Source organism: Sorex araneus, chromosome 2 (assembly GCF_027595985.1).
Source record: "Sorex araneus isolate mSorAra2 chromosome 2, mSorAra2.pri, whole genome shotgun sequence".
NCBI classification, from domain to species: domain Eukaryota; kingdom Metazoa; phylum Chordata; class Mammalia; order Eulipotyphla; family Soricidae; genus Sorex; species Sorex araneus.
The window spans coordinates 63,998,339-64,024,222 of record NC_073303.1 but is presented as its reverse complement, the minus strand read 5'-3'; the positions used below and the strand labels follow the sequence as shown (position 1 = coordinate 64,024,222).

The 25,884-nt window shown below is 41.3% G+C and overlaps 1 protein-coding gene across 2 annotated transcripts in view; it reads left to right on the top strand.

Moving 5' to 3' along the window:
* The window catches only part of CPNE3 (copine 3), a 64,767-nt gene extending 56,541 nt beyond the window's left edge, over positions 1–8,226 (top strand). For both annotated transcript variants that reach the window (XM_055127670.1, XM_055127669.1), the window contains exons 15-16: positions 2,156–2,392; positions 4,551–8,226. In XM_055127670.1, coding sequence (XP_054983645.1) covers positions 2,156–2,392; positions 4,551–4,661 — 348 coding nt within the window. In that variant the 3' untranslated portion in view covers positions 4,662–8,226. The remainder of the gene's footprint in view (positions 1–2,155; positions 2,393–4,550) is intronic.
* The last annotated feature ends 17,658 nt before the right edge of the window (positions 8,227–25,884 follow it).

The window sequence follows — 25,884 nt, the reverse complement described above, 5'->3', positions numbered from 1 at the left end:
GACTGGGAATTATTCCTGGTGCCATTTTTCTGTCTGCTTGGTCTGCCAACCTAGAAGTACAGGACAGGAAGCAATGATGTAGTTACTCTTAGAGAATGTTGTCATAAAATTGCACTGTCGTCCTATTGTTCACTGGTTTGCTCAAGCGGGCACCAGTAACGTCTCCATCGTGAGACTTGTTGTTACTGTTTCTGGCATATCAAATACGCCACTTGGAGCTTGCCAGGCTCATTAAATTAGAGTGCATTAAAAACCAGCTCATAGTAAATAAAGAAAGCAACCCTTCTGCTCATGCTCAGGAATAGTTTCTGTATCTTTTGGGTGACTGGCGGGATTTGGGCCAGACCTGGCAATGCTCAGGGCTTCCTCCTGGCTCTACGCTCAGGACTCCCTCCTGGCTGTGCTCAGGGGACCAGAGGCGATGTTGGGGATTGAACCAGGGTGGGCTGTATGCCTAGCCATTGCCCTGCCTGCTGTACTATCCTCCAGCCCTGAAAAGTTCCTAGAGCAATAAAAGAAGGACAAAATGACTCTATTAGAAATGTTTGGATTAAAGAACTGTTCCGTTTTGGCTGTTGGGTACCAGAGCCTCTTAGATTCAGTATACTCAAACAAGAGGCAGGGGAAGACCGCTGTACACTGCAGTGGAGAGGGTGAGATGAGATGTGCCCGGGGCAAGAGTCAAATGCAAGACTCTTCGAAATCATGTTCCTATTCTAGACTGAACTGGCTCAGAAAAATAGAGCAACATTTTCTAAAAGTGATTCTCAGCGACGACACAATTGGGCGGTGATAGATTTCCCTTAAGCCAGTGGGTTTTGATCTTTTCACACCTGCACATCGGCACTCATTCCCTCACTGTGAAGGGAGTTGAAAGTCATCTCCTTTACGTCACAACCTTTTGAGGTGCTGGGGAGAGGACTCAAAGGGCTGGAGAGTGCAGGCAGTAACTCTGGGTTCAATCTCTGGAACCATTTGATTTCCTGAACATCACAGGTAGTAACTACCACCAACTCCCCAAATCTATTTTAGAAAAAAGTAATGGTGGGGTCAGGTTAGGCCACATCTGACAGTGCTCTGGAGTTACTTCTGGCGCTGTACTCAGGAATTACTTCTGCTGGTGCTCAGGGGACCATATGGCTATACTAGGAATCGAACCTGGGTCAGCTACATGCCAGCAAGCGCCTTTTCCCACTATACTATCTCTCTGGCTCCTAAAAAATGTATTTTGATCTGTCAGTCAGTTCTGCTTTTTTCTGTAGTGGCTGTTTGGGGACCATATCTCATGGTGCTCAGGATCTACTCCTGGCTCAATGCTTGGGGTCACTCCTGGCTGTGCTTGGCAGATTCTGCAGTGCCAGAGAAGTAGGAAGGTGATTCAGGCGCTTGTCTGGCATGTAGCTGACCCATATTCAGTCCTGGCACCTTGAGCACCTTAAGGGGCAATCCCTGAGCACAGAGCCAGGTAACTGAGTACTGCCAGGTGTGGCCCTCAAAACAAACCATAATAAATAAATAAATAAAATAATATAATGGCGGATTGCTTTCTTGGCATAGCCTATATTCCAGTTACTTAAGAGTGCTTAAGAGTATTTGGGCTGGAGCAATAGCACAGTGGGTAGGGCGTTTACCTTGCACATGACCAACCCGGGTTTGATTCTTTTATCCCTCTTGGAGAGCCTGGCAAGCTACCGAGAGTATCCCGCCTACACGGCAGAGCCTGGCAAATTACCTGTGGCATATTCGATATGCCAAAAACAGTAACAAGTCTCACAATGGAGACATTACTCATGCCCGCTTGAGCAAATGGAGATGAACAATGGGACGACAGTGCTACAGTGCTAAGAGCATTTATTTCTCTATTTCTACTAAAGATTTGGTCTTTTGATATGTAGATGCCCTGCTTCTCTGTGCCTATTGCCAACTCTATTTATCGCACTTTTAATGAGCCTGTCGTTTTTTTGTATCAACAAATTTCCTTGTCATCAGAGAATCTCACACTGTTTCCTGAAGGTGGTACCCTGGGTAGAGATTGGCAAGGAAAATGAGCAAGAAAGAGACTAAATGAGTCATTAAGTGAAGGATGCCATTAATCATCGCTTTCATTGTGTGGAAGTTCGGCCTGCTCAGTGACAGTAATTTTCTTCCTTGGCAGCAATATTTTGTGCTGTTGATCATTACTGACGGTGTGATCACAGACCTGGATGAAACCAGACAGGCTATAGTCAACGCTGCCAAGCTCCCCATGTCCATCATCATCGTCGGAGTTGGGGGTGCCGACTTCGGCGCCATGGAGTTTCTGGATGGTGATGGGGGGACTCTCCGTGCCCCCTCAGGGGAGACGGCCATCAGAGACATCGTGCAGTTTGTGCCTTTCAGACAGTTCCAGAATGTGAGTACTGCCTCTCCCTACTCCTCTTACACACGAACTCTGCACCCAGGCCTTGGCCAAGGTTGACGGACATAGGAACTTATGTTTGAGGGATGCCGGCTGGATTTGAGGGGTCTGCCTCAGGCTGCGGACTGGTGGCCTCTGACAGTCTGTATGGTCAGTTGTGGACAGTGATATCACTGTGCATAGATCTGAAGGTATCTTTGATCTTTATTCATGGAGCAATAGGAAAGCAGTACAACTCCGTCATCAGTTTACCAACCGGAAGTTAATTTGATGAGAATTAACATCTCTCAGCCTACTGTTTCACTCAGTTTATGCCAATGGTGATAACAAGAACTGCAGTAGGATATTGTTAAAGGGTTCATCATGATCCACCACTACAGGGACCCTTCATGTTCCCCGTTGTAGCCAAAATCATTTTTTTCCCACTCTATGTCTTCCACAACTCCTAGCAGATATGAATCTGTCTCTCTCCCATTTGTAGAATTAATTTTTTTATTTGTATAAACCTGTTCACAATAATTTGTTACACTTAGTATTTCCCCCACCTCTGTGACAGACACTTTTCTTTTTCTTTCTTTTTTTTTTTTGCTTTTTGGGTCACACCCCAAGATGATGCACAGGGGTTACTCCTGGCTCATGCATTCAGGATTATTTCTGGCGGTGCTCAGGGGACCATGTGGGATGCTGGGAATTGAACCTGGGTCGGCCGCGTGCAAGGCAAATGCCCTACCCGCTGTGCTATTGGTCCAACCCTATGACAGGCACTTTTCTTCTCTCTCTCTCTCTCTCTCTCTCTCTCTCTCTCTCTCTCTCTCTCCCCCCTCCCTCTTTTAACTCTTTCTCTTTATTCACTGTGGTTTGCAGTACTGAGAAGTTATCATGAATATCCCTTTACCTCCTTTCAGCACTTAGTTCTTATCTAGAGTGATCATTTCAAACTATCATTGTCATAGTTGGCCCTTCTCTGTCCTAACTGCCCTCCCTCCCCCCGCTTGTGGCAAGTTTCCAACCATGGACCAGTCCTCCTGGCCCTTGTTTTCACTGTCTTTTTCTTAGTCTCATGCTATGTTTTTTTAAAAATCTTTTTAAAAATGTTTTTATTACTCTTAAATAGTATTCCAGGGTTTGCATTTAGCCATTCACCTATCATTTGCTTCCAGTGTAGTCTGTTACACATAAACCTGATGTAACTCTTTAGGTATGGGTGTTTAGTTTGAACCTAAGTTTTTATGTCTCTGGGATATATAAATACCCAGAAGCATAGTTTCTGGTTTAGATGTTTGCCACCTGTATAATTATTAAAGAAACTATTGGAATTTTCCAGAGTGCATTCCTTCTAGCAATGTTTATATGACAAAAGGGAAGAATATGGTTAAAAAATGGAAAAGAGAGTTTTTTGTGTGTGTGTGGTCATGGGATAGTTATGCATCTTTATTATGATGGTGATAACAGAAATCTACTCAGGTGCATGTTAAATTAGTAAAATCCTAATAAGGTTTTTTTTTTAAAATTTTTAAAAAATTTTATTGAATCACCATGAGATAGTTACAAGCTTTCATGTTTGGGTTACAATCTCACAATGATCAAACACCCAATCCCAATAAGGTTTACGAACAATGTCAGTTCTTTGGAGTTTTTTGGGGGAAGGTCGCACCTGAGAGTGCTTGGTGGGACCATGCAGTACTAGGGACAGAATCCAGGGTCTCTGCATGTAAGTCAGACCCTCTGGCACTCTGAGCCATCACTTCACCCCTTTGTGTTTTGGTTTTGATGTTGTACTATCCTTAGAGAAAGCTGGTTACCTTTGGAGAATACTGGGTGAAGGGCTTATGGGACCTTGGCATTTCTTTCTTCACTCCCTGTGACTCCAATAATCATTTCCAAACAGGGAGTTTAAGAAAAATTAATAACCAAGTGAAAGGTTCCCACTTGAACATTAAACAGTAGCAACAAAATGTGTTACCAAAACTCTGGCATGAAAGAGGATGTGATCAGGATACAGCAAAACGAGCTGTTTCTAGAACAAGATGCAGAACGTGGAGTTGGTGGTTGCTGCTTTAGGCTGAGCACTGCGGGATGGCCACTCCTTTCCTGAGCCTGCCAGTCACAAAGGTGTTTGCTGACAGTCACTTTGATTTTGTTTTTCCGCAAGTCTCCGAAAGAAGCGCTGGCTCAGTGTGTCTTGGCAGAGATCCCCCAGCAGGTGGTGGGCTACTTCAACGCTTACAAACTCCTTCCTCCCAAGAACCCAGCTACAAAGTAAGAGGAGCGGCACCGCCTGACTTCAGCCTTCTCTTGCGCTGTGTGGACCGATGGATTTGTCTCTAACTCCAGATAATGAAAGCTGGGATGTAAGCCTGGTTATCCAATAGATCCTATCTATATATAATATTATTTTTATACTCTTTCGGCAGGAGGAACATGCTAAGTGACTCTTTGCTCAATCAGTTCAAACAGTGATTGCTAATAATTTGGATTAATTGCAGGGAGGCTATTAGGATTAGAAGATAGTGTCAAAAAAAAAAGCCATTTTTATTGCCATCGTTTGTTTTCATATGATAAAAATGCTGTTTTTGAAAACATTGGTCTGCAGAAAGAATGGGAAACTATTGAAATGGTGTGATTTATAGATTGTTACGCGGAATTTGTTCTAGGGAATATGTTTTACAAACCACTGTTTATACCTGGGTTTTCATGCCTGTTAAGTTAGATGATACTGAATTTGTTGCCCTAAACTGTATTCAGTACTCTTCCGTGGAATAAACTACCTTCTCTTGTACCTGGATTTTGCTGTGCACTTTACAAAATAGCATGTCATCGGACTCCAGGAGAAGTCTAGATGAGACGGAAAGCAGATACTCAGTTCTAAAAATGTTTAATCAGTAAGTATAAGAAAACTCACGGAAGTAAGCAATTTCCTTTGTCTTTCTAGATCTTCTGTTTTCATTGTAGAGTACTGTAATCACTGTCAGCTCCAACCTTTTCTTTAACTTTTGTGATCCTCAGGAATCTGTAACTGCATAGATAATCAGTTGTTCTAGATTCAGAATTATTCATTATTAGCTGGAGTTCATTAAACAGTTGGGACTCATTGTCCAGGAAGCTGAGAACCAAAACATAGGAGAAATTTAGAATTGTGTTTCTTCTCATTAATGAAAGACCTTTTTTTTATTTGCACGAACTGATAATATTTACTCTGACGCTACAAAGGAAAATTTGAATGGGAAATAGTCATAGTTGACTTGAACCCATCCTCAATATCAAATTAGGTAGACAAAAATGAACAGTGAATGTGCACATTTGAACAAACAACACAATAACAAATTAGGCTTAGTCAGTTTGTATAGAACACTATTCAACAAATACATGTTTAAAGTAAGTTTCAATGGGAATCATTTGATATCTAAGATCATGAGGACTGGAGAGATAGTACGGCAGGCAGGGTGTTTGCCTTGCATGCAGCTGACCTGGGTTCAATCCCTGGCACCCCGGGGACTCTTTATTGAGCCCCTCAGGAGAGACCCTCAAACAAAGAGTCAGGAAAAGCAGGCCTATTGTCTTTAAAAGGCAGATTTTATACTTTCCTTCCTACAGTCCTATACAATGATTTGTAAATTTGTATAGATTCATTTAGATATACATATTTTTAAAATTTTTTTAAGAGATACCTTTTTTTAGTTTTATTTCTAGGCTCTAGATATCTTTTGGTATTTCTAAGGCAGAATGCATTATTTTAAGCATAAAAACTATTATAAAAATTCTAATTGCTCCATTAAGGCAATGTGGACTTACATGCTTTTTATAAAGAGTAGATTTTATTTTACCCATTAGAATATAACATAATGAGGGGAGCGGGGGGAATTGCATTTCAGCACACATTTACTAACTTGTTATTGAGAATCTGTGTGCCAAGTAGTTTTCTTATCCCTTATGTTGACCAATCACTTTTAATGATTTAATATTACAGGTTGTTTATCACATATCCTTAAGTTGGCGTGCCCAGTGCCATGTTGATATGCAAACTCATGCCACTGCTCATGTCTCGTGCATTCTCAAATGTCTGAGGAATGTGCCCTCTAAGCCTCAGACATCTCTGGTTTCCAATCAAAAGCTCATTGCCAAAGTCAGCCCTGGTTGCCTTACTCTGGTTAGACCATCATCTCTCTCCCTAGGTGACTCTGAATGTGTGCTGCTTACCTACAGGTCCTTGGCTGGGAGTACCTTTATGAGTAATTATCTGAGTACCTTTTTGAGTAGTAAGTTATGAGCAGTGAGACTGTCATATGTCCCATTACTCACCATGCCATTTTTGATACTAAGGGAGAAGAAAATGGATCGTTCTATTGTTCTTCCAATCGTTTGGAATCTTCCATGCCTCCTATATCTTAATTTTAATTTGTCCTGTGTGCTTGGAAACAGCATTTTGGTCTTGCTGTGTTTTTAAGAATTTTCTTTTTTAAATACTTGGACCTTTACAGAAGATATCGACATTTCTTTTTTTTTTTCTTTTTTGCTTTTTGGGTCACATCCGGCGATGCCCAGGGCTTACTCCTGGCTCTGCACTCAGGAATTACTCCTGGCAGTGCTCAGGGGACCATATGCGATGCTGGGAATCGATCTCGGGTTGGCCTTGTGCAAGGCAAATGCCCTACCGGCTGTGCTATTGCTCCAGCCCCCCATGGACATTTTTTGATATAGAAAGTGGATGGAAGCGGAGTTTGTCTTGTCTGAGGTTGGGGCAGGTCCTGCTGACAGAACTTTCTCTTTTAATCCAGGTCTTCTAGCACCTGCATCTCCTGTGTAGGGATGTGGGAACCACAGTCAGGAGCATTTGCTGTTCTCATCAGCCAAATAATAACGGCTCTGTCACTACTGTCTGCTTGACTTGCTCTTCATAATTTTATATTCTATTTTTCACTAGAACGTTCCCTTCTTAAAGTTATTATTATTCATCCCTGAGCAGGTTTATCAGTCAATGCTATTATCCATAAGAGCTGTGATTCCAGACATTTAGAGTAATTGGCACCCATTCTGCAGTTTTGAATAAAAGCTTTTACAAATCCCAATGATCGTTTTATAAAATTCTTACAATCTCAACACTTGACTTCATCACATGCCAGTTTAATATTGTTTCATATTCCTATAGCTCTGCTCCTGTTGAACCATTGTTCATTCAAGTGCCATTCAAAAAAAAAATACATTTGAAGAAAAAATAGCCAAGCCAACTTTCATGCTTCATATAATTAGATATATAACATATATTGGAGTGGCCATGCACTCAATAGACAATATTTTTCACATATGCCTGTTCTGAGAATATAGCATAGCATTTGGCTTGTTCCATCATCTTGCACTTAGATTTAAAAGTATAAGACTATATACATTTAAAATCAGACTTGAATTTTATAATTGTTCACTTTGTTAGTGCCTTAGGCAGCCTTTTAAGAGTAAATTCAGGGTCCCATTGTCATTTACGTTGCATTTTGATATATTTTTCCTTTTTTATTTTGTAAATTTTGTGGGAAGCTATCTTCAATAAGTGTCTCCTAGTATTTTTTATGTGTGTAGTTAAAAGTTGTAGAAGTGACACATAATGTAAGACAGAAGTTTGGCTGAGATTATGAGAGACTTTGTGCTTTGATGGATGTCATGCTTGATAAGTGTATGTTACTCATGTATGAATTGATGTTAAATATATCTTCCATTAGAAGTCCCTTTGGCTAAATCTGTTTCATAATATAATGCCATATGTCTTTGTTTTCATTTGTATTCTTTCTCTAATGTAACTAAGACCAATAGAAAAATCTACAAATAAAGTAAATATTATACTTTAAGTGGCTGTGTTTTGTATTTTACTAAAAATTTGGGACTGTATTATTTGGGGAATTTTATTGTTTTAAAACATAATTGATGCCCTAAGCACACTTTTATGGATGCATAAAGGGGAAGGTTAATTTCAGCAACTAATAAGACCCTGAAAAATCTGGTGCTCACATTTTATCAGTCATGTCAGACAGAAGAGAACATTCACCTCACAGTATCCAACTGCTTCTGTTATGCTGCAGGTATTGGATAAATCTTTAGGGAGGGACACACAGTATTGCCCTGAGTATCAAATTATAGAGACTTAGGCTTAGTATGTGATGTGTAAAACAAAACAGTAGGGAAAAGAAACAATGACCAGAATAAAAAGAAACCCCACAGAATGGGTGAGAATATTTGATCACCATTTATCTAACAAAGGACTAATATCCAAGATATATAAAACATTTGTAAAACTTAAAAAGAAAAAATAATCCCATCAAAAATGTGGAGGCTTATTGTTCCATATGAATTTCAGGAGGGCTTGCTCCATTTCTTTGAAGAATGTCAAGGCTATCCTTATAGGGATCGCATTGAATTTGTACAATGCTTTGGGGTGTATTGCCATTTTGACAATATTAATTCTTCCAATCCATGAGCAGGGTATGTCTTTCCATTTCCTCGTGTCCTCTTTCATTTTCTGAAGTAGCATTTTGTAGTTTTCATTATACAAGTCCTTTACCTCCTTAGTTAAGCTGATACTGAGGTACTTGATTTTTTGAGGCACAGTTGTGAACGGGATTGCTTTTATCATGTTGTTTTCTTCTCTCTCATTATTTGCATATAGGAAAGCCATGGAATTTTGGGTATTGATTTTATAGCCTGCAGCTTTACTATACGAGTCTATTGTTTCTAGGAGTTTCTCGGTAGAGGTTTTAGGGTTCTCTAAGTATAGTATCTCACTATGAATAGTGAGAGCTTGATTTCTTCCTTTCCTACCTGAATGCCCTTAATATCTTTTACTTGCCTACTCGCTATTGCAAGTACTTCCAGTACTATATTGAACAGAAGTGGAGAGAGTGGGCATCCTTGTCTCATCCTTGTCCTTAGAGGGAAGGCTCTTAGTTTTTCCCCATTAAGGACGATGCTTGCCGTAGGCTTGTGATAAATGGCTTTGACTATATTGAGGAAGGTCCCTTCATACCCATTTTGGCGAGAGTTTTCATCATAAATGGGTGCTGGATCTTGTCAAATGCTTTCTCTGCATCTATTGATATGATTATATTTTTATCTTTTCTTTTGTTGATATGATGGATTATGTTGATTGATTTCTGAATGTTAAACCATCCTTGCATCCCGGGATGAATCCCACTTGGTCATGGTGTATGATCTTTTTGATGAGTTGTTGAATTCTATTTGCTAATATTTTGTTAAGAATCTTTGCATCCATGTTCATCAGGGATATTGGCCTGTAGTTTTCTTTTTTTGTGGTGTCTTTGTTTGCTTTTGGTATTAAGGAGATATGAGCCTCACAGAAACTCTTTGGGAGGGTTTCTGTTTCTTCAATTTCCTGGAAAAGCTTGAGAAGGACTGCCAATAGGTCCTCTTTAGATGTTTGGAAGAATTCGCTAGTGAATCAATCCATCTGCACCTGGGCTTTTGTTTTTGGGAAGACTTTTGATTACAGTTTCAATTTCCTTGATATTAATAGGACTATTCAGGTACTCTTGGTCTTCTTGGTTCAGCCTTGGGAGATTATAGGAATCCAGGAATTTATCCATTTCTTCTAGGTTCTCTTGTTTTGTGGCATACAGATTTTAAAAGTAAAAATGTGGAGTAGAGATGAAGGGAAGCTTCTCCAAAGAAGACATGCAGATGGCTAATAGGTATATGAAAAAATTTCCTGCATCCCTTATCATCAAGGAAGTACTAATCAAAATAATGATATCACTTACACCAGAAAGACTTGCACACATCATAAAGAACAAAACAACCAGAGTTGATGTGAATGTGGGGAAAAGGGACCCTCAGACACTGATGGTGGGAATGTCGACTGGTTCAACCTTTTTGGAAAACAATATGGAACACTTCTCCAAAAAACTAGGAATTGAGCTTTCATATGACCCAGCAACCCCACTTCTGGACATTACCTCAAGGGCCCCAAAGCAAAATTCAGAAAGGTATTTGCACTCCTATGCAAATGAAATCGTGAACTATGCTGCTATGTGTATGGATCTGGAGAGTGTCCTGCTGAGTGAGATGAGTCAGAAGGGGAGGGACAGATAGAGAATGATCTCTCATAGTTGGCTTTAAAGAAACCTAAGAGGACAGTGACAAATGAGCAAAGATAACAGAACCTGAGAACTAACCTACAGAACTGAACTCGAAGCTACAGACGGGGGTGGTGGTGAGAGGACTCTGGTAAAAAGTGTGTTGGAACATTGTATGAAACCCTGTCATTAACAGTCTCATAAATCCCAGGGCCTAGAAAATAAAAAGTAGAGAGAAACTTGACCTGTTTTAGAAAAACAAACACTTCTAGACAAACACACTAGATTTATTAGATGCCATTTGAGCTAAGATCTGGTCAGCTGGATGCAGGATAAAGATACTATGGAGACATGAGACCATCTTCAAACTTGGAGCTGTGTTTTAGGAATAGACAGGAATTAAAATGTGCTGAAACGTGGTGTTATGTAGAATATGGTAGGGGAGTAGTGGGAAACTAAGGCAGAGTCCTCGGCAGGGTTTCCATCCTGGAGCACAGGTCCCCTGGCTCGAGGAAAGGAAGTCGGGTATCGATCTCTCGAGTGGGATTTATGTGAAGGAGTGACGTGCCTGGATTTGTGGCTTGGAAGAAGAGGAAAACAGCATGTTTTAGTTTCAGACACCTGGATTCAAAAGCCTCGTGATGGAATTTAAAAGTCCACATGGAAGGAATCATGGTACAAGGTTTGCCTCTGTGGGAGTTGGTGGTTCTGACCTTAGCAGAGACTCAGCAGTTTGGTCATACACTTGCTAGGTATCTAATTCTAGGTCAGTTCCTCAAGTCAGTATTGTTCCTGCTCTAATCCTGCTTCTGCTTCAGATCATCTCTCTCTCTCTCTCTCTCTCTCTCTCTCTCTCTCTCTCTCTCTCTCTCTCTCTCTCTCTCTCTCTCTCTCTCTCTCTTTTGCTTTTTGGGTCACACCCAGCGGTTCTCAGGGGCCACTCCTGGCTCATGCACTCAGGAATTACTCCTGGCGGGGCTCAGGGGACCATAAGAGATGTTGGGAATTGAACCCAGGTTGGTGGCGTGCAAGGCAAACGCCCTACCCGCTGTGCTATCTCTCCAGCCCCTCGGGTCACGTCCTAGACCTATTTCTCACCAATTCTGTAGTGGTTCACAGGTTGCTGCTCACTTGCTCACTTTAAAAACCTTAAAGTCTTTAAAGGATCTGTTAAAGATCTGTTAAAGATCCTTTAGTGTTCTTAAAAAACTTTGGCTTGGCTATTTTCTCCTCCCCTCAAAGAAATGATTGGTGAAGTGACATATCAGCCTATGCAGAATTGTCATAAGCAGGATCTTGAGTTTTTAGAATTTAGAAGAGCCATCACATCTTTGGTATATTCACAGCAAAGTCACAAGGTGTTATGTTTTGTGACAGGTTTTCTAAGGCAGGACTCAAGAATTTCAGGAGTCGGGAGCTCCGGAGATTCTCAGAGAGAAGACTGGGTAGGAAGCCCTGCCCTTTTCAACCACCCCTTCCATTAAATAAATAGCCATTTGTTTTTGGAATACGTATTTATTGAGTGATATTGCTTGTGATTAACAAGAGAATTTATAAAGAGTAAAATGTCCTAGCAACTTGGAAGAGCTTATGACTTAATGTAGAGAAAGACATTTGCAGGGCATGAAGACAAAAAAGGAATGAGTGAGTTACGTCAATCTGCTATCCTTTATGCTTAGGGTAAAGCTATCTGAATAATGGGGCTGGAGTGATAGCACAGTGGGTAGGGCGTTTGCCTTGCACACGGCCGACCTGGGTTCGATTCCCAGCATCCCATATGGTCCCCTGAGCACCGCAAGGGGTAATTCCTGAGTGCAGAGCCAGGAGTGACCCCTGTGCATAGCTGGGTGTGACCCAAAAAGCAATAAAAAAACTATCTGAATAAAAGATGGGTCTTCTTTTATGTTTGCTTTGTTTGGGGGCCATACACATCAATGCTCAGGGCTTACTCCTGGCTCTGTGCTTAGGAATAACCCCTGGCAATGCTCTGGGGACTGGTTGTGGTGCCAAGGATTGAGCTGGGGTTGACCACACATCAGGCAGGCACCTTAGCCGCTGTACTTCCTCTTTGGCTCTTGATCCGACTCCTTAATCCCAACACTCATGGCTGTCCACTACCATCATGGAACACCTGGGCTGGCCATGCCACTCCTGAGAGACCCAGATCAGGAGTGTCACTGCCGAATCCCATGTATGGTCTAAATTCTAAGTATATCCTGTTGGGAGAGTTTTTCCAGCTGGTGTGTTTTTGCTGTGAAATCAGAAAAACTACTATGCCATGGATAAAGCTTGTGAAAAGCTGGCTTATTTCTGCAAGAAAAAGGAACACAGATATGAATGAAGAAAACGAGGTGACTGGGAAGGCAGCAAGGTTATATTTTCAAGAGCCTCCGCAGGGTGGTTTTCTAGTCCTGGGGTGAGCCCACACTTCAGTCTGATACTCTGACCTTATAAAATCATCCAAGACGGAAATAGCTATGAGAATTTAGGTCTCTTTTCAGCCCTTTTGAAAATACTGTGGAAATCCCTCAAAAAAAAAAAAAACATCAGAATAGAGCTCCCATATGACCCAGTGATTCCACTTTGTGGCATCTACCCACAAGACACAAAAAAGTTGTGGCATATTTGATATGCCAAAAACAGTAACAATGATGGGTTTCATTCCACTGACCCTGAAAGAGCCTCCAATGCGGCACCGCCGGGAAGAACTGATAAAGAGAGGCTGCTAAAATCTCAGGGCTAGGACGAATGGAGATGTTACTGTGCCCGCTCGAGCAAATCGATGATCAACGGGATGACAGTGATACAGTGATACAGGGGTAGAAAGATTCATGTACAACAACGGATAGAAAGATTCATGTACAACAACGTTCACTGCAGCACTTAGCAGAAGAGGTAGGCTTCTGGAAACCACCCAGAAGTCTAAGGACAGAATTGAATGCATAATGAAGTTGTACATTTACGCAATGGATAATGGATAAAGGGTGGATGATGAAGCTGTATATATACACATTCGTGCAGCCACAAGAATTATGAATCATGCAATTCACTGTAACTTGGATGGGAATGGAAAATCTCATGGTAAGTGGAGTAAGCCATAGGACAAGGACAAATACGGAACATTCTCCTAGTCTGTGGGACTTAGAATAACATAAATCGGGAATGAAAGGCATCAAGGTGGTCAAGCCATGGACTCTAGATTGCACATATGAAAGTGCCAGGAAAGGAGATGAAAGAGAGAAGCAAAAGGAAGACGACTGGAAGGAACCCGGAGCTAGAGTCGGGGGCCTTGGCATGTTTTGCTGTGATCCCGGACACAAGATCTTGTTTGTGTTTTGTAAAAATGGTTTCTTGGACTAGGAAATCTTAGACTCCCTTTTAAGTTATAGATTATGAATATGAGCAACAGAAGTTGGAAAGGTTTGCAGAATAAAGGGATTGAAGGAGAGTGGTTGTTGGAGCTGTGTTATGAGGAGTGAGCTGGATTGTGGGCTGTTATTGGAAAATGGGAGAATAGAAATCAAGGCTACAGATGGGCTATTATGAAGATAAAGGCTGAGGTAAAGTGAAGAGTAGGAATATTACAAGACGGTTTAGAGGATGGTCGCATCCAGTGTCTCATCACCCCTACCTAAAACAGTCAGGAGGAGAAAGTGCTGAGAGGTCTGGAGAGGAAGCTGGACTCTTCTAGGGAGTCAAGTTCTCGTTAGAAGAAAAACATGAAGGAATTGTTCAGACAAGCTATGGATCTAAAAGGATTTGTTAGTAAATGACCTAGTTTTCAGGGATAGACTGGAAGATTTGGGGAATTAGAAAGAAATGAGATTGCTGTTTGTTACTGTTATTTTATTGCCATGTTATCTATGAAAAATTGGGGCAGAGGCTCTTTTGGGGTTCTGCCCCCACAGAGACACTCTATATTACTAGCCACGTGAAGGTCAGGGAGCCAACAGAGGCTTTTTAAATCCCTCCTGCTTCCTCTGAGTCTGTTCCCACAGGGCTTTGCCTTGGCAGTGGTTTCAGTCACGTGACTCTTGATCTTCCTCGAAGATCCTAGCATCCTGCTGCCTCAGGCCTCTTGTACCCGCTGCTGTTCCTTCCAGGAGCACTCTGCCCTGTTTGCCACAGTTTTGCTGCTCACTGTCCTTACGTCTTTATTCAAGAATTAGTCAGGGAGGGATTTGCTGATCGGCTGATTGAAAATGACCTCCTTTTCTCTCTCTTCAAATCCTGCTTCCTTGCTTGCCTTTTGATTATTTTGTTTCTAGTTCTCTTTATCCATTAGCATATTCATTCTAAGAAATTGGGGATTTAGACTGTATCCCCAGAACCTAGAAATGTTTAGTAGTCATTTAGTAGGCATCTGCAAAGTAGACACCAAAAGGAATGAATACAATATATGCCAGATACATAAAGATAGAAGTCAGTTTATATGAGAAACGTTTGGAGCTTAGAGGGTTTTTTCATTTTTTTTCTTTTTAGCTTGGAAGCAATCATAACATGAGGATATTGGGGAATGCTTCTTAGGTGCTTTGGCATTTCATTTGACATCTGAAAGTTGGAGAATTTTTTTTTTAAATATAGAGAAAGCAGGAGTATTTTCAAAGAAATGGGCACTGCCCATGGCGAAAAGCTGAGAAAGAATGTTTAGGAACACTAGTATAGGGAGATGACTGCTTGCAAAAACTTCTATTGTACAGCCACCTTTTTTGCAAGGAAATACTGAATGCAAGCTGTATTCACATCTATCTTGGTGAAATTTGTGTTGGTTCCCTTTGGAAGACCAAACTAAATCTGAGACTTCTCTCCGATTTGGAGTCTAAAATATGTGCCTAACAGCACACCATGATGACCCCCTCCCCACCCCTTGAAATCTTGAGAAATATACTTGTTTATTTGTTTTTTGGTTTTGGTTCACACCTGATGGTTCTCATGGTTTACTCTTGGCTCTGCACTCAGGGATCACTTCCGGCAGGTTCAGGGCACATATATGATGCCGGTGATCGAACCTGGGTTGACTACGTGTAAGGCAAGAGCTTTCACTGTACTATCATTCTGGTCCTATACTTCTTTATTCAAAAAAGTCCTCTTTAGGTGGATGCTACTTTTATCAAGTTAGTCATCAACTTCCTATTTGTAAATCACTGATCTGAGACTGACAGTTTCCAGAATGTGAGAAATGGTTATTTTCTTTCTTTTTTAAAAATTTTATTGAATTACTGTGAGTAGCAAGCTTTCATGTTTGGGTTACAATCACACAATGATCAAACACCCATCCCTCCACCAGTGCACATTCCCCACCATCAATATCCCCAGTATGTCCCCCTTTCCCACCCTCCTCCTGCCTCCATGGCAGACAATATTTCCCATACTCTCTCTCTACTTTTGGGCATCATGGCTTGCAACACAGACACTGAGAGGTCATCATGTTTGGTCCATTATCTACTTTCAGCACTCATCTCCCATCCCGACTGATTCCTCCAGCCATCATGAGAAATGATTATTTTCTTAAAAAAAATATAAAAGGGAAAAATAAGTGACACGCTGCCGTAATGTCCTGTAATCCTGGACATTGGAACTTGTTTGTGTTTTTTCAAAATGGGCTCTTGGTGTAGGAAACTTTAAATTCCCTTTTAAGTCTAAGATTTTTGGTGTGAACAATGGAGTGTGATTTATCTAAAGCTAGATGAAAGAAACTGCATTGTGAGCCAGGTTAATAAGGTGCTGAATTCTTAGAATTAAGATTCTCAGCAGAGAGGGTCCTCATAAATTTGTGACAGAATTCTGCTTGCAGTGGGAAGAGTTGGCTACAAGTACAAAGGAACTGGGAGTGAGACTGTGACCTTTCAGATACACCTCCTTCTTCCCATCCGAGGTGTTATCACCTAGAAATGTCAGGTAGTGCTGCTTAATGATGCACATTTATTTGACCTCTGTACCATTACTTCTAGACACAAAAGTTATAGTAGGAAAAATACGGTGAGTCATAAAAACTTATGGTAGAAAACATCAAATTTTACTACAGCATATGGGCAAGGTATTGAAGATATGAATTTCATGTATCTTTGGTGTAGTTGGATATCACAAATTCCAGAACTATGTAATGATTAATATCTTCTAAAGATTCTTTTTAATTCCCTGTAGGACATTCTGAGGCTTATATAAATGTAGAATGGAACCAAATGACATAAAGTATACTCTTCTCAAGGTGCTATTCTACCTCACATTTTTCATTACTGCTAAACTGGAATGACTAGGGTATTATGTGTTATTTTAGGGCTATTTAATATCAGTGCTAAACCACTGATGTTTCCTAAAATATATAGGGGGAGCTGAGTTATTCCTTTACTTTGGGTGGACTTAGAGCCTTTGGCTCATTCTAATACAATATTTATGTAACTGTAATTGTACACATTAAAAGGGATTTCTCTTTTTTATTTATTTATTTTTTTATTTTGGACCACACCCAGCTGTGCTCAGGGTATACTCTTAGCTCTGTGCTTAGGGTCATGTTTGATGGTACTCAGGGGACCATTTGGGGTGCTGGGGATCATACCCAGGCTGGCTGGGTATACGTCAAGTGCCCAGGCAGCTATACTATCCCGCCAGCCCCCACTTCAAAAGTAATTTCAGGTTCAAAGGTCTCATTCAGGAAATATTTTGATTATTTAAAAAAATTGTTTTATTTTTAGTTTGGGGGCCATGCCTGATAGTACTCATGAGTTAGTCCTTGCTCTGCACTCAGAGGTCGCTCTTGGCAGTGTTTGAGAGACCATGCAGTGACTCATATTGATTACAGGCCCCCACGTGTGGAATATTTGCTCCGGCCCTTTGAGTTTTCTGCCTGGGCCGAGATTTTGCTGATTTGGACCTATTCTGTGTGCAAGACTCCCAGATTTAATAAAGTGAAGCAGTGCTTAAGAGGACAAGGAACCTCCGGCTCCAAGCACATCTTTTTGACTCCACTGTTCTTCCTGCACTAACATACACCTCAGCGACCTGGCCCTACGAAGACAGGATGAGAGTTCAGGGCACTAATAGATTTTTTTTTTTTGGTCTTTCTCCTTTGTGTAGAAGACCTCCATTGGGAATCTGTTTGGAATTTTCTGCAATCTAGATTCCTTGCATCGGTGTTGGTTCAATCCTGGAAATAATGTGATAAGACCCTTGAGTGATTATGGAAGCTAGGAACATGTTTGTAGACCCTTTTTGTCTTGCTCCACCTACCAATTTCTTTGAAAGAAATTGTTTTTTATTTTTTTAATTAATTTATTTTTTTAATTAATAGTTTATTTTTAATTAGTGAGTCAACGTGAGGGTACAGTTACAGATTTATACATTTTTGTGCTCATGTTTCTTCCTTACAAAGTTTGATAACCCACCCCTTCACCAGTGCCCATTCTCCACCACCAGTAAACCCAACATCCCTCCCCCCCTCCCCAGTCCCGTCTCCCCCCACTCCACACTGCCACTGTGGCAGGGTATTCCCTTTTGTTCTCTCTCTCTGATTAGGTGTTGTGGTTTGCAACAAAGGTGCTGAGTGGCCATTGTGTTCAGTCTCTAGTCTATATTCGGCCCGCATCATCTTTCCCCCACATGACCTCCAACCACATTTTACTTGGTGTTCCCTTCTCTGAGTTGCCCAGAATGAGAGAACAGCCTCCAAGCCATGGTGACAACCTCCTGGTACTTATTTCTACTATTCTTGGGTGTTAGTCTTATAGTCTATTATTCTATATTCCACAGATGAGTGCAATCTTTCTATGTCTGTCTCTCTCTTTCTTTTTTTTTTTTTTTTTTTTTTTTTTTTTTTTTTTTTTTTTGCTTTTTGGGTCACACCCGGCGATGCACAGGGGTTACTCCTGGCTCTGCACTCAGGAATTACCCCTGGCCGTGCTCAGGGGACCATATGGGATGCTGGGATTTGAACCCGGGTCGGCCGCGTGCAAGGCAAACGCCCTACCCGCTGTGCTATCTCTCCAGCCCCTGTCTCTCTCTTTCTGACTCATTTCACTTAGCATGATACTTTCCATGCTGATCCACTTATATGCAAATGTCATGACCTCATTCTTTCTAACAGCTGCATAGTATTCCATTGTATAGATGTACCAGAGTTTCTTCAACCAGTCATCTGTTCTAGGGCACTCGGGTTTTTTCCAGATTCTGGCTATTGTAAACAGTGCTGCGATGAACATATAAGTGCAGATGTCATTTCGACTATACTTTTTGGCTTTTCTGGGATATATTCCCAGCAGTGGTATTGCTGGGTCAAATGGGAGCTCAACCTCTAGTTTTTTGAGAATCGTCCATATTGTTTTCCAAAAGGGCTGAACTAGCCGACATTCCCACCAGCAGTGTAGAAGGGTCCCTTTCTTTGAAAGAAATTTTATGTGCGCGCTCTGTGAATGTCTCTCAATATACTACCTTGGGAAATATTTAAAAAGTTTAAAAATGTTTTTCAGTTTGGGAGCCATACATCAGAGGTGATCAGGGCTTCTGGCTCTGCACTTGGAGATCACTCATGGTGGGACTCGGGGGACTATAGGGGGTGCTGTGGAATCAAACCTGTGTCAGCCGTGTGCAAAGACAAGCATCTTACCTGCTATATATGCTATCGTTCTAGTCCCAAACTAACTTGGGAAATCTTTGCTCTCAAGATTACCTAGCACAGGTGAATAATGATTATTCACCCAATGATATCTTATTTTTCTTATCTGGAAAATGGTGATGATAAAAATGATTAATCTGTTGCAGGGTTGTTAATATGAAATAAATTAATAGAGGTATAACATTTATACTGGACCGATAACACAGCAGGTAGGGTGTTTGCCTTGCACACGGCTGACCCGGATTTGATTCCACCGTCCCTCTCGGAGACCCCGGCAAGCTACCGAGAGTATCCTGCCCACACGGCAGAGCCTTACAAGCTACCCATGGCATATTTGATATGCCAAAAACAGTAACAATAAGTTTCACAACGGAGATGTTACTGATGCCTGCTTGAGCAAATTGATGAACAATGGGATGACAGTGTTACAGTGCCATAACATTTGGAAAAGTCATTGGCACAAAGTAAATATGATATGTGTCTTATTATTATTTTAAACTATTATTATTTTAAACTATATGAAATTTTATCATGAGGAACTTATTTGCCTCAGTTTTTCTTTTTGATATGTGTATAGTAACTGTTTCCTGTTCTATTACTAAATAAAATATCATACTTTAAAGTAATTGGTTCTTATTCTTTATATAAATGGGTCACCTTGTGGTAGGGCACATAGAATTGATAAGTAATTTTTTATTTATCTACAGGTTGACATTTAGATAATTATTGGGGCATTTCAACACCCTAATGTGTGTTTAGAGAACTGTAGTAAGGTAAATGTTTTGCCTTCTTAATGATGTTTGGTTTAAGCTGATGCTGATGCTCTCGATTTAGTTCACATCCCCTGGAGAGCACATTATTTAGACTAGTATATTGTGGGGGAATGAGGTTCTTCAGGGAGGGATGTCGGTACTAACCCACTTCATGCCAAATGGAAACTCATCATGAAAGCGAATCACTGGCAGGAGATAAAGCTCCTTGGGAGACGTAGGATGAAGTCAGCGGGGGATTCTGCCTCCATAACATTTGGAAGATTTTGTCAACAGATTTGAGATTTACTTTTCCTTGAAATTGAGCTCAGGCTATTGGAAGAGAAGCCTTGCCATCTTGAGGGAATGGGAGTGAGGGAGAGACCAAGTAAGCCCTTGTAGGCATTTGTAAATCCCCAGCTGAGCAGTGTGAGCACAGAAAGATGAGGAATCCTGGAGGGCTTTATGCTCTGTAAAATTCAGATTATTGCAGGAAGACTGTCAGCAGTAACGCTGAAGCCGGGACAGCTTCCAGATCTGCCCTGTTCTGGAGCTGAGGGACTCGTGCGTTGAATCAAGAGCTCCCACTCACTCAGCTACTTTGAAATAAAAACATACCGGTGCTTATGCTATCCTGGAAAAAAACTCTCTTAAAAACATTTAAAATCAAAATCAAAATGATCTGGAAATCCATCAGAAAAGTACCTCCCTTATCCATGGCTATGGTATTCTTATTTCTCTCCCTCTCATATATTTTGTATTTTTAAGCAAAGGGTAGAGTGACTATAACCAAGAGTGGCTTCTGAGCTCTTGGGCAGCTGGTATGTTACCTACCGTCATTTTCTGAGGATGTGTTACTCATTGAGGGAGTGTGGCCAGCGCCTATGCAGAGCAGAAATGAAGATATCAACTGTGATTCTTCTCTGGAATTAAGTGGCCGCAGCCCTCTACCTGGGATGTACTTGTAAAAGGGGCTAAAACATTTAAAGCCAGACCTTAGTATTTTCACTCCCACATGCTCCTCAGATACCCAGTATTTAATACGTCTGCTCACCTCCCTTACTAGCACATTTCCAATCCACACAGTGTCCTCAGATCACTAGCAGGAGATAAAAGTCTTTGGGAGAGGTAGGATGAAGTGCCACACTCTTGTTGTTGTTGTTGTTGTTGTTGTTGTTCTTCTTCTTCTTCTTCTTCTTCTTCTTCTTCTTCTTCTTCTTCTTCTTCTTCTTCTTCTTCTTCTTCTTCTTCTTCTTCTTCTTCCTCTTCCTCTTCCTCTTCTTCTTCTTCTTCTTCTTCTTCTTCTTCTTCTTCCTCTTCTTCTTCTTCTTCTTCTTCTTCTTCTTCTTCTTCTTCTTCTTCCTCTTCTTCTTCTTCTTCTTCTTCTTCTTCTTCTTCTTCTCCTCCTCCTCCTCCTCCTCCTCCTCCTCCTCCTCCTCCTCCTCCTCCTCCTCCTCCTCCTCCTCCTCCTCCTCCTCCTCCTCCTCCTCCTCCTCCTCCTCCTCCTCCTCCTCCTCCTCCTCCTCCTCCTCCTCCTCCTCCTCCTCCTCCTCCTCCTCCTCCTCCTCCTCCTCCTCCTCCTCCTCCTCCTCCATGCAGATGAATCCACACTAGATTTTAAAAGAGATTCTATAAACGCAGTTAGGTGTAAACTAATTATTCTCATTCCTTAAAAAATTTTTTTGAATACCACCAGTCAGAGCACCACTGGTGGTGTTCAGGGATTCTCCTGGCTGTACACACAAGAACTACTCTTGGTAGTGCATGAGGACCTTATGGGATGCTGGGGATTGAACCTAGGTTGGCTGCCTGCAAGGCAAACGCCCTCCCCACTGCACTTTTGCTCTGGCTCTACACTCATTCCTTCTAATGACTGGGCTGGATAGAATTTCACCATAATGCACACAAAAAAAAAAGACTTACAATAGGATCTATCAATTTTCCTCCTAGGTGTATGTCCAAAGAGTATAAGGAAGGACACTAATAAGAGGGCTCCAGAGAATGAGCTTATTATCTCCTGTGGAAGAGGAAAGGCTCAAGGTCAGTTCCTGTTGCTCCCTCATGGCAGAGTGAGATCCTTGAAACTCCTCTCTTCGAACCTGGCTGTCGCTTCTATCTGGGATCCCCAAGGTGACAAGCAGCCAGGGGTTTCTCCTGGCTCTGCACTCAGAAATTACTCCTAGTGATGCTTGGGGAATCATAGGGGAGACCAGGGATCAAGCCAAGGATGGCCACATACAAGGCAAATGCCCTACAAGTTGAACTATCAATCCACCTACATGTCATATATTTTTAAAATACATTTTATTAGTGTCAGAGAGCAGAGACACCTCTCATCCCTTTGCATCTTAACCAATGCATTTATTCTTGTACATATCCTTACTACTCTCTAATAAACCTCTTGGAGGATTTTCTAGAATACATAGCTCTAGCAGTACTGCTGATTTCTAAGATGAACTGCAAAGATTTTGCTAAACACTGCCAGAACAGTGGTCCCACTAAAGATACTTGCTCGAACTTCCTATTATTATATGCTTTCATAGTGTATTTTAATTTGTTGGGAATAAAGTGATTTTCCATATTTTTGTTCTTATTTTTATTTCTTGGATCCCAAGTGAAGTAAAGCATCTTTGCTATGCTGATTATTTTGCTTTATAAATTTCCAATTAATATTCTACTTAAAATTGAGGTTTTCAGTCCTCATACAAAGAGTAAGATCTAATCTTTGCTTTGCAGATTTATTATTAAGCAGAAACAATTTATAATTAAAGAAAATATAGGTAATGTATTGGATCGTTATGCTCTATGTTACTTCCTGAAAATGCAAAAGATAATTTCTCAAAAATTAGAACCATCATGGGCTGATATTTTTGTTTATTTAGGTTTTGGGTCCATGCTGGGTGGTGTTTAGGGCTTGCTCCTGCCTCTCTGCTCAGTGATCACTCTTGTAGGTGCTGGGGGACCTTAATTGGTTCCAAGGATCAGAACTGGGTCAGTTGCACACAATACCAGCTCCCAAACTCCTGTACTATCTCTAGCCCAGTTTGATGTTTTCAGAGGCAGTTAGGAGAGATTTGGATGTTTAGTGAAGAGGTTATTGCAGGTTATTGCAGAGACGACGTTTGATACTGTGACCTGCAGCCCGGAGAAATAACAGGAAGATGGTATTTATCCAGGAAATAACAGTTTCCGTGAGGGGGATGAGTAAGACCAGTTTCCATGAAGGGTATGGTTGGAGTAGTAAAAATAATATTTGCATTATTAAGTCCACAAAGATAGTACAAGTGAGGGGCACTTGGATTGTGTGAGACTGACCCAGATTCGATCCCTGGCACCATGTGTGTTTCCCGAAGCCTGGCCAGGAGTGATTCCTGGGTGCAAAGCTTGGAATAAGCCCTGAACATACCTGGGTGTGTTCCAAAACACCAAAAAAGTGTTTTTGGATGTTAGGATTTGACTGATAGAAAAGGATTGTAGGTGAGAGGAGGAGTAACGTTAAATGCAGTTGCAATGGTTTGAGTGTTTCTGTCATCCTTCAATTATGTGTTAAAACCCTAACTCCAAAGTTGATAATTGGGAAGTAGCGCTTTGGGGACAGAGGGAAATAGGTCACTGGGCACCTAAGGCGAGACTCTGGATTGCTGCCTTTAGAAAGAGATCCCTTTCCTCTTCCCCCGAGTGAGGGGGCAGAAGTAAAGGGGCCTGGTGAGAAATGTGATGAAAGTCTGCATTGAGAGTAGGCATGGCAACTGACACTGGGACCTTCCAGCCTCCACGACTATGACAAATAAGTTCCTGTTGTTCATGAATTTCCTACTCCGAGATATTTTGTTAGCAAAGCCTAAGTAGATTAAGAGAACATATTTTACGAGAATCTCATTTTCCCAAGTCAAAACGATCGAGAAGGTGATCAGTGATGAGAGTATATCGCAGTTCAAAAGTTAATGATTTTGGAGCACTGGAGAGATAGTATAGTGGATAAGGCACTTGCTTTGCAGATAGCCAACCTAGGTCCGATCAATTCCCAGCACTGTTTATGGTTCCCCAAGCACTACCACGAGTTATTCCTGAGCATAGGAGGAAGTCCTGAGAACTGCCAGGTATGCCCTGGCAAAAGAAAAAGTGAATTATATTTCTAATTGAATAGATATTTGGTGGACCATGCAGTGCCAAGGATTGAACCCCAGGGCTTTTGAATTCAAAGACTGCTATAGACTTTTAGCCATTCTCCCAACCCCAGACTGAGGAATTTGAAAAAATCAAGATGAAGTTGCATGTTTTGCTTGAAATAGGAGGAAAAATAAGCAATAGGGAAAGAGTATAAAATTTGGAGATGTTATGTTTGATTCCTTCATCCCTCTCGGAGAGCCCGGCAAGCTACCGAGAGTATCTCGTCCTCACGGCAGAGCCTGGCAAGATCCCTGTGGTGTATTCAATATGCCAAAAGCAGTAACAACAAGTCTCACAATGGAGACGTTGCTTGTGCCTGCTCAAACAAATCGATGAGCAACAGGATGTCAGTGGTACAGTGATGTTTTAATTTTTTAAGGGTGTTAGGGCAGAGTTAACTCTTGACAAGTTCATGCTTCCCCCGTCTCTTTTAAACACTATTTTCAGATTTTTAGTTCCTATTTTGATCTTTTCTTTCTAGTGTTCTAAAAATTCTTTCTACACACAAACTTCTAATATTAAAAAAAAACTATTACATATTTCTTGGGCTTGAGAGATATAATTCAGGATTTAAAGTGCTTATTTTGTATACAGCCATGCTCAAGGCCACTCTCCACACGCTCTGACGAGCCTGGTGCGTGAAGGAACTGTCAGAGGAACCCAGGTGTGCGCCCCCGGGGCTGAGAACTCCAAGCCTACTCAAATTGGGACTGTGCCTTTTTTTTTCTTTTTTTTTTTTTTTGCTTTTTGGGTCACACCTGGCGATGCACAGGGGTTACTCCTGGCTTTGCACTCAGGAATTACCCCTGGCGGTGCTCAGGGGACCATATGGGATGCTGGAATTTGAACCCGGGTCGGCCACGTGCAAGGCAAATGCCCCACCCGCTGTGCTATTGCTCCAGCCCCATCAAATTGGGACTGGGCCTTTTCCACCCAGAGAGCTTGACACTAGCTTTTCCAGTACCTTGGCAGCCACACCCACAAACTGCCCCGGGTGCCATGTAATCTCATCAATGCCCAAGATCCAGAGACTATAAAACAAAGCTCCTGGAAGAGAGCGATGCAGAATCTCACACGGCAGAGCCTGGCAAGCTACCTGTGGCATATTCGATATGCCAAAAACAGTAACAATAATGGGCCTTACTCCCCTGATCCTGAATGCAACAGAGATGAATGGAGACATTACCGGTGCCTAGCTCGAGCAAATCGATGAGCAACGAGATGACAGTGATACAGTGATACAATGATTTTGTATGCAGCAGACCCTGATTTGATCCCCAGTACCACATATGGTCCCCTGAGCACTGCCAGGATTGTGAGCACTGCTAGATGTGGCCAAACCTTCCATAGCCCCAAACCCAAATAAAATAAAAAACAAGCAAACCATTTTTCTAAATTCACTTAAATACTGAATAAAGCATTGAATTATTGAATACCTAGAACACAACTATCAGTAACTTTGTAAATCATGGCTCTTTAATAAGCATTTTTAAAAAAATTAAATAAATCAACCAATTGTATAGATCTTGTTCTATTTTCATGACACTCAATCACTATATTAAAATACAATGACTACCAAATGACACTGATTTATTTTTACACAGTCTACTGAGTGCATCTATGTTTGTAGGCTTTTTGGCTAATGTAATTTGTTAGATCTTCTTAGTAAAATGCTATTACAATGACCATCTTCTGGGACTTGGAAATAGCCTTATTATACAGAACTTAATGTTATAAACTGATGACATTTATTACAATAGAATTCTATATGTATTATTACCTTAGATACCAGCCTTGCTTTTTTTTTTTTTTTTTTTTTTTGCGCCTCCTCACTGCAGGAAACTTGGGTAATTATGCTAATGCTCGCTGATTCATGAGGACAACTTC